This window comes from Empidonax traillii, unplaced genomic scaffold, assembly GCF_003031625.1.
Source record: "Empidonax traillii isolate 1590-97213 ecotype Southwest subspecies unplaced genomic scaffold, ASM303162v1 scaffold263:size1499331, whole genome shotgun sequence".
Classification (NCBI taxonomy): Eukaryota; Metazoa; Chordata; class Aves; order Passeriformes; family Tyrannidae; genus Empidonax; species Empidonax traillii.
This window is the reverse complement of record NW_020955456.1, coordinates 846,674-858,264: the sequence shown is the minus strand read 5'-3', so window position 1 is coordinate 858,264 and position 11,591 is coordinate 846,674. Positions and strand designations below refer to the sequence as shown.

At 45.6% G+C, this 11,591-nt stretch overlaps 1 protein-coding gene across 1 annotated transcript in view; it reads right to left on the bottom strand.

Annotated features, from left to right (window-relative positions):
* Positions 1-471: 471 nt before the first annotated feature.
* FOXK1 (forkhead box K1) overlaps positions 472-11,591 on the bottom strand; it is a 49,402-nt gene continuing 38,282 nt past the window's right edge. Inside the window, exons 4-9 of the mRNA XM_027889450.1 lie at positions 11,299-11,445; positions 9,382-9,575; positions 8,082-8,248; positions 7,108-7,389; positions 4,665-4,889; positions 472-2,396 (exon numbers count right to left, since the gene is read on the bottom strand). Coding sequence (XP_027745251.1) covers positions 2,176-2,396; positions 4,665-4,889; positions 7,108-7,389; positions 8,082-8,248; positions 9,382-9,575; positions 11,299-11,445 — 1,236 coding nt within the window. The 3' untranslated portion in view covers positions 472-2,175. The remainder of the gene's footprint in view (positions 2,397-4,664; positions 4,890-7,107; positions 7,390-8,081; positions 8,249-9,381; positions 9,576-11,298; positions 11,446-11,591) is intronic.

Here is an 11,591-nt window from a genome sequence, read left to right as displayed (position 1 = left end):
CTAAAATCCAATCTAACAACTTGTCACTTAAGGCACACACCTAAATTCTGAAAGCCAGGCTGAGATAAATGATCTGTCCTGAATATTTAATGTGCCTTTATCCGCAGAAAGAAACTGCAAATCACGAGACTGAGAAATTCTTTCCTTCTTTTAGAAATATTTCTCACAAAACAAAGGACTTGAGAATAAAACATGTCTGGGTTTTATTCAAGCAGTGGGACTTGGCTGTTGAATAGGATTTGGCAAAGACAAAGGAAACCTAGAAGGGAAGAAGTGATGCCAGCTGTTACCTTGTGGATTTCCTCCCCCTCCCCAGATTCCAGCAGACACTGGGAGGCTGTGCCTTACCCCCTAATCCCCACGGAACATGCTGCCAGTTATCATTTACTGCACATTGGGAAAAGCTTTTTGCAGTGTTCCTGCAGTGGGTTTGCCTCTCTGCTCTGTGATAGCACTGTCAGAATGTACAGGACAGCAACTGGACAACAAATCAGTACAGATGGGGGATAACCCACCAGAGCTACAGCCCATCCCTCTTAAGTCTCTTTGGCCATTACCAAAGCCATAACATTTGCTAAATTAAAAGATCTCTGCTGTGCTGCCAGAAGACATGTTAGCCAAGGGGACTGCAAACGGGTATAAAACCAAAGGGGTTTGCTGGAGGCTACAGGCAGGGGTTGATTTCTTTGCCAGTCACAAGGTATCACATGCACCCACTGTTCCTCGTGGCTGAAGTTGAGTCAAATCTGCTTTCCTGATAAGACATCCTTGTACTACATGAGGAGCCTGGAATACAGTTTGAGTAAAAGCCTCCTCCTGCTGGTGAAGGTTCTCAAGGCAGAAGAGATGGGAAAGGGAGCCAAGCAACGCAAGGAAACCTCCAAATTCCTTTGGGAAAAACTGTTTAAGAGCTCCAGTGGCTTTTGCCACATGGAAAATAAAAGGGAAGTCTTTTGCCTTGGTCTCTACACCCTTACAGAATTTGTGTGAAACACTGTATGGCTTCTGCTGCCTCTCATGCCAGCCCTCAGCTTCCCTCTCTGAAGAGTAACACAGGAGCTTTGGTGTTTGCCATGGCAGAGGGGCAGCACAGCCTCCTGCCCATGGGCCATGGAGCTGAGGAGCACACCACCAAGGGGAGCTGGGGGTGACTGCTTTTAGTGCAGAGGATCAACCAATATTTTCTAAAGTTCACAGAGATAGTGGCCGTGCCTTCACCTACAGCGCTATTGTGAATCAAAGCTCCAGCACAAGATGGGATCAATCAAATGCACACAGAACCTGTGGAGACACCCTTCCCCATGTGATCCTCAGGCATCAAGACACTTTGGCTGTTGTCCAAAGCAAGTGAGGAATAATTGTAAGAAATCAGTGAAGGTACAAACCCCTTTGTGTTTTTAATATCTTTACAGGAACCAAGTTAATACAGTTCCTCTATCATCTTATTCTCCCTCAGAGGGAATGGAGAGAAATTGCATCTGGAAATCCAGGTGGCTGAGCCCTTTAACTCTTCCTCCTGAACCCCCACATAAATAAGCATTCGTATTCAGAATTTTTCTGTTTAAAAAAAACAGAATCATTTGCCTTTTTCTTTAAGCTTGGTACCATGTTTCTTTAATGTTGTTGTGAGATACTGCACCCATCTTTTTCAGCATTTGATTGCCTTAGGTGACCTTACTGAAATGGTCCTATGGTTCAAAGCTCTCAGAAGTGTGGTATTAAGGCATAGAATGTGAGGAGTTTTCTTTCCAGGGAGCAGACTGTATTTGTATTACATTCCTTTAGATGCTGAACTGCAAAATCCCATCCCCTTGGAGCCAAAAGGGGAAAAGACAGTTAAAAATATCCCAGCAGTCATACAATCAGTTGTCTGTACTTTTTTTTTGAATCTTTAAAAAAAAAGGAAAAAAAAAAAAAGGAAAAAATATCCCATAGGTAAAGACAGAACAGAGTTCCAGATATGGGTTCTTGGGAGGGGTTTTCCATTCTTTTTGGCACCTTGTGACTCTAACAGCTGTTGTCCTCCCATTTAAAAATCTGACTTTAAAAGGAGCTGTTTATCAGCTATGTTTTGAGCTGTTACAGTTGTGGTTTGTTTCCTGTGAAAGCTGCTTTAGGATTCCTGCCATCCCATCATGCCCACCCCACATCACTCCAGCTCCTCCCACCGGTTCTTCATTCACTGGTTGCCTGTCCTTGTGGCATTGCAGATGTGATGACTCCAGTCTGGGCTGGGACTGCTCCGCTGGGCTCTTCTATCCGGGCTCTTTTCACTTCAGGTTCACTGGCAGAGGGTGCCGCCGTCTCCTCGGTCCCCGTCTCGCAGACCCGGCTGACTACAACGGGAGTGGATGAGCTGGCCTGGGCTGCAAGGAGCTGCAGTGGGTTTGTAAGAGCTGGGAAGGAGGATGAGAAAGAGATTTAGTGTGATGAACCAGCACAAGTGTTTGCTATTCCAGAAAGCAAGAAAACAAAAGGCCACGGATCAAGTGCGACAGCTGGCACGCAGTCAAGTGTTTTTTAGCCCATTTTGAAAGGCTCGTTCGCCTCGTCTCTCCCTCTCCACTCACAACCCCAGCTTTGTGCAAGTTTACCAAACCAGGAAAAACCCTGTTCATAGAAGAATTTCCTTCTTCCTATTCATTGTCAAACAAGGCATTGCTAGCTAAGCATTGATCTCCAGTAGGGGAGGATCAAGTCCTGGTTAAAAACCAGAGCACACCTCCTCTTTGAGAGGTGGTTCTCTGATCACCCACAATCAGAACTCCTTTGCAAGGTACAACATCTTTGTGCTGGGCCTTCACTTGGGAGGTTTAGGGGCTCCCTTGAGCTCTGCTCACACAGGAAGAACAGACAGGCTGCTGGGAAACTAGATTAGTATCCAAATGTTGAGTGTACTGATGTCTCACTTGTAAAAGGGGCAGGAAAGAGCTTACCCTATACAATGACATGTGTTCCCATCAGATCTGGGATCGGGACATAGGAATTTCTGGCTTTCAGTCTTGTATTTCAATATGAACACAAGATCTCACCCTTCCATTAATAAAAGTGGTGAGAAAAGAGGCGATTTAAGTAGCAACCCTCCGTAAAAATGTCTACAATCCCTAGTTCCAGACAGAGAATGTGCTTACACACTGGCTTTGGCACACAGCACCGCTTGGAAAACAAAACACATGCAGTTTTTGGACTCTGCTTCAATCAGAGAGGCAGCCAAAGGGGACTCAGGAGACAGAACATCCTCTGCCCTTCAGACTGATTTGCAAAGGATGGAATCACAGAACATTAGCGCTGTGTTCACTGCTAAATGCATCAAAAAAGGAGCCCTAGGATAAATAAACAAAGCAAACAGAACAAAGGCCCTCAAAGCCCAGCAACTTCTACCAAGGCATGGGAAGGAGGCTGTAGAGTATTGAGAGGATGAATGGAAAAAAAACCAGGGTAATGATGAGGGCAGTCACCAATTACAGTTCAGTGACTCAGAGAACCTAAACCACGCAGCTGAAGAGAAGTTAACTTTGTACAGATGAGAGTCAAGGAGACTCAGGCTTTGTTTTCTGAACTAGAAAACTCACTGCCACTTACCAAAAGAACTCAGATGCAGCTGGAATACTTCCCAGTTTGACAACAGTTAGAAAAATTTTGGTGAGATTAAAATATCTTAACATAAAAATGTTATATAAAAAGCTGTCTGATTCTATACTAGACAAACCCTACTGCTGGGTAGTAGAAGCTCAGACTACCTGATCTATAAATATCTTAATATCCTACTTGCATAAAAACCATTACCATTTTTTTCATTGCTCCCATAAGATTCTTGCAATTCAAGTGGTGATAACTGTGAAGAGACACGGCAGAAAATTCTGTAGAAACATTGCCACCTTCATGAAAGCCATCCAAATCCCACCAGTGCCCTTCACTTCAAACTCCCCAAAAGCACTAGCCTAGGGCAGCAGAGGTGCTTGGCATCTCATTGAAAAGGGCTGTAAGACACCTGGATATTATCATCCCTAACTGAACAAAACCTGAGGTGCTGAGCAAGCAAGATGAGGAGGCTGCTAAAACGTGGCTCATATGGAATTCAAAAAAAAAAAAATCAGGCTTGACAGATTACTAGAACACATCCTGTGTATACAAAAATCCTACAGTCATTCACCTGGTGGAACATATCTTATTTCTCTCAGGCTCTAAGAGCTTAAGATGGGAAAGTATTTTATTTTCTTAGTACTCTACGGAGTCCAGTTTCGCAAGATCTAAGAAGCATCATGGAAATTTTATCATTTGGCACGCTGCAGGCAAAGGCTGCTGGTCAGAAAGAAAATAAATGAAAACAGGCTCTCCACAAGAATCACTGACACTTTTAACAAGCAACCCTCAAAAGGTAGAGAGTCTAAGTAGTAAGAACTGCATAGCCAAGGGCAAAGGAAGGACACTGGGTTTTCAGTAGCAACGCAGGACTTTTCCACCAGGAAAGGGAGGAGAGGTGGATACGAGGATATCTATCAATGACATTTACAGCCGCAGAAGCTGAAGAACTGGAAAACCTCTGAAGAGGACACATGGAATAACTGGATATATACTAATCAAGAAGAGAAAAGGCTTACAGCTTGACTGCCTGCTGAGCCCAGGGAGCAGCCCAACCCCAAAGGTAGGAGAGCAGAGCCTACCGTAGGCGTTGCCGGCGATGCTGTTGGTGGGCACAGCGTGTTTGCCGTTCTGGGTGACCGCCCGCACCGGCAGCTGGTGCTGCCCGATGGCCACCGGAGCTGCCTGCTGGAGGATCGTGACTGTCTGCCCAGGGACAGCCTGGGCCATCTGACTGGCCACTGTCTGGATGACACGGCTGGCTGTGGGGATGGCGGCAAACGCAATCGTTGGCTTTTCATCCATGCCTGTTGAGGAGCAGAGGAGGCCACAATCACTCACCAGCCTGGCTTAGGAGCTGGCTGTGTTCTCATTAACAGCCTAGCAGTGGTACATACCCCAGGCTTACAGGTGTGACAGTACCTCAGCACCACTGAAGGCCAGGGGTGAGTATTTGGAAACACTAAAATATTCTCTACTGCACATTTATCCTATCAATATTAAGAACAATTTTCTTATAGCACAAGCCACTCAGCAAAAAGGGAAAACTTTAACAAAAAATAAATATTCCAGACTATCAATTTGATATTTTGCTCTAAAAGGGCATCACCTCCCTTACTGGCACATCATAGCTGTGATATGGACAGCAGTCTCTGCAAATTTCAGAGCTTACTTTGTAATTTCAAACAAATTGGCCTGACTTTCAATGCCACACAGCAGGAGAAGGCATTAAGATCTTAAACAATGCCTGGAGCCAAAAGTCTGCAGCAGCTTGCTGTCAGGCCTGAACTGCAGCTTGATTCACGAGGAGGTCTTCCCAAAATTGCAAGCTTTTGCTATGGAAGTATAGGAAGAAACCAGGAGGGAGGAAAAATAAAAAAATAAAAAGTAGGGCTGAGTTCCTGGACAAAGGAAACTGCTTGAGAGCACTCAAGCAACTTTTCTCACTTCCCAGGATAAGTTAGGGGTCAGTTCAGCAGGTATGTAACAGATACAGCATCCTGCTGGGCATGCAGGAAAGCAGAGGAGTACCACTCTTTTCTTCCAGGGGCTCCGTGGGTCTCAAAGCAGGGAGGGCAGGAAGCACAACCTCTTAGTCCTGTAGGAAAACACCTCTCCCATTTTAACATTAGCAGAAAAACAAGAGCTGAGTTAGATGAGACGTGAGCACTGAGCTGAAACCTGCAGGCAAGCTGATGGGAAGTGGGGAGAGAAAAGGCAAGAAAGGCAGAGAGATCGGGAAGGAAAGTGCAGCACTCAGGGAAAGTAGAGATCAGAAAAGGATACAAGTGGGAATAAGAGTGGGACAAGTAGGGGGAAAGAACAAACAACAGCAAGAACTAGTGAATGAAAGAAGGGAGCAGGTGACAGGCAGCTGTAACTGTCAGCACTTCAGGAACATGTATGGGATCCAGACAGGAATTTCTAGAGAATGTAAGTGAAACTCCTGCAAGATAAGCAGTGCTGAACTAAAAATGCCAGTGGTCTTGGTACTGCAGTAGGGGAAGGTCTTTGTTATTTTTTCCCTGCAATGGAAAAAGAACCATTGTCCCACTGCCCACATAAAAGCAGTCAGAGAAACCAGCCTTGCTCATTGTACAACACACATCTACCTTGTAGTACTAAGACCTTCCCAAACGGGGAGCAGACAAGGTGTTGTCTAGATCACAGCAAGAGAACATTTAACTCACTAAATCCCCCAAGGTTGGAATTTCCAACTTAGAAACAAAAGAGGCCTTTGTTGTAACTGGTTTCTGAAGATTGCTTTAATGGGGCACGGCCTGCACTTCCAGAAGCACGTGCTTTCCTCTAGGATTCCAGGTCTGTGAAAAAGAAGGGCTCAATCATTCATTTACAAGGCCATCCTGAAGCAGAGTTTCAGCCTTTCCCAGGCCATCTCTTTTGGCTGGAAAACACTTCCACAGCACGTCCAGCTGATCAATATACAGGCATATTGTCAATACTGGGGATAATTACAAGAGCACGTAGTGACACGACCAGGGGGAATGGCTTCAAACTGAAAGAGAGTAGGTTTAGATTAGATATTAATAGAAATTCTTCCCTGTGAGGGTGGGGAGGCCCTGGCACAGGTTGTCCAGAGAAGCTGTGGATGCTCCATCCCCTGGAAGTGTCCAAGTCCAGGCTAGATAGAGCTCTGAGCAACCTGGCCTAGTGGGAGGTGTCCCTGCTCATGGCAGGGGCTTAGAATGAGATGACCTTTATGGTGCCTTCCAAACCAAATAGTTCTATGATTCTACAATAATAAACAAATTTTAAGCAGTGCATGTTTTTTCAGGCTCCAAAATCTGTTAGTGTTGTTCCCCACAGGAGACAAGGGAGCACAGCTGTCATTGCTCTCTGGTGGAGACAACAAATGGACGAGCTCCCATTTGGTTTATGTTATACCTGGAGAAACATGTTTTTTTAAGGGCTAAGTGCCCAGTGAGTGGAACTGTTCAACCACTCTCCCCCCTCCAAGCCTGCTCAAGACTTATAAGCAGAGTAGCAAGGGGGGTGAAAGGCTACCTCGATGGTCACCAGCTAAGTCCAACACTGCTCCTGCAGCTTCATGAGCTCCTCCTGCTGTGCCCTGGTTTGTGAGGATGTATCCGTTTGCAGAGTTTGCAGAGGAGGTCACAACTCGGACCATGGTAACAGTGGGAGCTTGTTGAACTACGTGAATTGCATGACAGGAAGGCTGCTGAGAAGTCACTATTGATGCTGGCATATACGCCACTGGCTTTGCCACCAGGGTAGATGGTCGGGGAGGAACAGCCATAATCACTGGCTGGGCACTCACTGGAGACCCTGAACAGAAGAGAGAAGCACATGTTAACAGGAGAGGCAGAAAGACCTTCTTTCATTTAATCTATGTAGTTCTAGTCTGCAATACTCAACCCTTCAGCATTGGCAGGAATGGAAAAAGAAAAAAAAAAAATCAAGGCTTCAAAAAATACCGCCTTCAAACTTCTCTTTTCTAACATACAAAAACCTTACTTTTCACCTGAGCACATTTCTGTGAACAAAAACCACAATAAATATAACACATCCCCCTCAAAAGAAGCTTTACTTTATGGGCTTTGCCTTCCAGCTTCACCCTACACTCCAGGCCAGCTACAGCACAGCTGACAAACAGGTACTTACCAGGCTCTGGCCACAGCACCAGAGCTCTGTGTAGCCAAGCTGATCTTATCTAGAGGCTGGTAAATTAGTGAGAGTGAGCTGTGCACTGCCATGGCTACTCTGCTGTCAGTTCTTTACAGCCACCTAGCTCAAGGTTAGCTGAGGTGTTTCCACACATTCCACCTCCTGCCCCCTCATCCAGAGACTTGTAAGAAAAACGGTCTGAAGTGGCACATGTATCATCAGTCTCTCAATGAAGTGAAGAGAGACACCCCTAGATCCTCCTGTAACACACTGCAGAAGCCTCCCTGCTGTGTCCTCAGCATGGCACATGGTGCAGCTGAACAGTCACCCTCTGTGGAACAAGAGCTACTCACCAGGTGCACTCTGGGAATAGCGGTATTCCGGAACCGAGGCTAACTTTGACCCAAAGTCGTGATCATGTGGAATGGGTGAGCCCTCCCGTGACAGGCACTCTGGAGTCTGTAGGCCACTAGAGTGAGGGGACAGCAGGCCAGGGTGAGTAGGGGAGGCAGGAGCACTCCTGAAACACAAAACGCAGTGTTGGCAAGTGTAGATGCATTTTGGCCACAAGACAGCAGCAGAGACCAAGAGTTTTCTCCAGTAGAGGATCCTCTAGCAGAAGGACAGCCTTTCTTCCACACTACCCACTGCAGTCTGCTGGAAGAGCTGAAAGGTGCACAGTAACCTCACAAATGCTCTTGCACCAAATACTGTCATATTATGCCTTGCTGAAGGAAACTGGACCCTTCAGACTACTCTTAACATTTCACTGCTGACAGAAGCCTTAAGTGATTCATGTTCAGATCAGTTTTATAACTTCAGACCGTTCTCAAAGCACCTTGGTCAGTGTTTGAGAGTGACAGGGAGAGGAAGAAAGATGGAATGCAGAGCCCAAGTGTCTGGCCCTGCATACGCTTACAGAGCAGCTGCTCCCCTTCTCCCCATTTGCCACCCTCCCCAACCACTCGGTTCCCACCTCTGGTACCACATAGCCACCAAACACATGAGGAGTTGCACATTCCTCTAATGACAAACCAAATAGAAAAGCTGAAGAGCTTTTTTCTAAACTCCTCCTGCTTACCCCCTATTTTAGTTGACAGAAAAGAGGAGGTGTGGGAGGAATGTTACACGAAACTGCTCCAGCTAGTGCTGAATTGCAAGTCTCATCCTCACAGCTACAGGGCTCAGAGAAGCTGTCATTGCACAAGGCAGAGGAGCTGACTGGAGCAGCTACACAGAACCCCCTGTGGTTGCTGCACTGCTGACAACCGCGACCAACCTGATCTTCACTACAGGAGAGTGTTTTAAATACCACAGAAGTTATTCCCACTATGATCTAATCCACATCTAAACACAGCTTTCCTGAAATCAGAGATTGGCATCTGAAAACACTTACCCCAGCGATAACTGCTTTGAAATGATGCCAAAAACAGATATGTTATTTGATGCATTTTTGCACTTTGGTTCTGCTTTTTTTTTTTTTTTTTGTTAAACACTTAAGAAGTCAGAACAATTTTCAGATTATGCCTCAAGACTACATCACCTCTCAAACTATAAACAGAAGTGAACTTTACTCACTGTACTTTAGGAGAAGTTTTAGTTTGTTTTCTTTATAATGAGTCTGGCACAGAGATTAGAGGAAATTCAAGTTACCTGGAGGAGAGAGGCCCAAAAGGTGTTCGGAAGCAGGACACTCCTCTTTGCCTTCGTTTTCTAAATGCTTGTTCTACTAGTTTGGCTTCAGAGGCAGGGTCAATTCGCCAAAAGGAGCCCTTTCCAGGCTCTTCTTGGGAGCGTGGGACTTTAATAAAGTAGCGGTTCAAGGAGAGGTTGTGCCGAATGGAATTCTGCAGGAAGCAGAGGAACGAGGTGATTATTTTGCCATGAGAAAGCATGTAACAAAGACAAATGAGTTTCACCACACAGCTTGGAAAAATAAAGCTCACGCTGCCAGAATCAGTGTTGAAGACAGAAACAAGTCACCCAGCTCATACAGCTCTGAAATCACCGGAGAAGTGCAAGAGAAAACCTGGGGAAAAGTGTTAGGAGTTCCTGCTAATGAGCCTGAAAGCTGGGTTTGCTTGGTACTAACCATCACTTGAACACATCTGGAGCCAGGCAGCGCAGTGACTTCTCTGTGGAAAGCAAGGAAAGCAGAGCTTTTGCTGAGGCAGGGGGAAATCACTGGAAACCACATCAGAACTCCCTCAGAAGACAGGTTTTATTCTAGGCAAGCGGAAAAGAACTGCCTGAGCCTGTGCTGACTGCTCACCTGCCAAACGATTACCAGGGTGCCCAAACATGCCCTAGAGGACAGTGCATCTCACAGTAATCATAACGTAAGCCAGCCAACATGCCCTCAGACAGCTGGCTCTGGGAGGAATCCATTACCTGTGTGGCACTAGGCTAGCACTGTGCAGCTCTCTAGATGCTGACAGGACTATTCATCCTTTCCAGTGCAACAGCCCACCTCTTGCTGGGTGCAGTGCTGGCTTTTGGGCTTGGGGAGGGTCTCAGCAAAGCCAGGTGTGCACAAACTCATCCCTCTTCCATTTCCAAAACAAAACAAGAGCTTTCATAGCAGGTTTAGACAACCTCCTCACAAGTAAAGCCTTCCAGTGCCACTGGAGGGGAGGGAAAAAAGGCAACTTCACCTTCCCCTGAGATGCAGCTCTCTCAAGCAGGAGGCAGCAACTGGTTTGCAAAGCACAACTCTGCTGAGCAGGTTAGGGCAGGAAGTGAATTCCACAATTAATTAGAACTGCAGGGAGGCAGAAATGTATTTATTCCAACTGTACTCAAAGTGCACAAGCAGTTCTGCTCCTGCCAGCAGACCACAATGAAATCAGCAGCTGCAAGAGCCTTTCCAGCTGCACTGGTGTGTTATATTCGAATGACAACACCCATTTCAGAAGTGTGATGCCAAGAAAAAGTCTGAAAGCAGGTGGAGCTGAGGTTCCTGGAACTTTGAAAGCAGCCCTGAAGTGAACACTGAACCTTGATTTAGCATGTGTTAACTACATTTCAACTCTCCTATGAAGCTGGTCAGGTTTCCTTTAATACCACAAGGAGCACCCAGACTCACAGTTTCCCAAGTTCTCACTCAGATTCAACACTTGCAAATTGTGACTTAGGCAGTGCAGTTGATACACTGGGAAAACAAAACATCTGTAATGTTTTAACGTGCTGTGATTAAAAACTGGAACCTCACTTTTAGGCTGGATATCCTCTGCTTGGACAGATCATGCCAAATAAAGACAAGGTGAAGGATTAAGCAAGTATCTGAGCAGAGCAGTAACTGATAACAAGGATGTAGGAAAATAAAATACAGACAAGAATTAAAGACACATGAGTACAGTAATAAAAGAGAAACACACTACATTGCCCTACAAAGTATTCCAAAAAAACTAATCACCCACAAACAAACTAGTCAGCTTGTGTTAAACAAATTCACTCTGGGAACAGTCAAAGCAGCTCTATTCCCAGTGCCCCAAATCTTTAATAAATGCAATTCAAAGCAGATAAGCCCTGTCAAAGTAGTTTAAAAGCTTGTTAGTGTCAAGAACTCACCTGCCAGCCTTTGTCAGCAGTCCTGTAATATGGATAATGCTTGGTAATGTGGGCATAGATCCCACTTAGTGTTAATTGCCTGTCCTGTGCTGAAGATATAGCCTGCACAATTAGCTGAGCATAAGAATAGGGTGGCTTGGACTCATCCTAAGGAAGAAAAAAAACACCAAATAAACAGAAATTTAGTTACTAACAAAGAATTCTTACACTACAGTGTACCACAACCCAAACTGAAAAAGCACAGATATTAAGAGAGCAGGAGGGGCAGCCAAGAGAGCATCACCCTCTCCCAT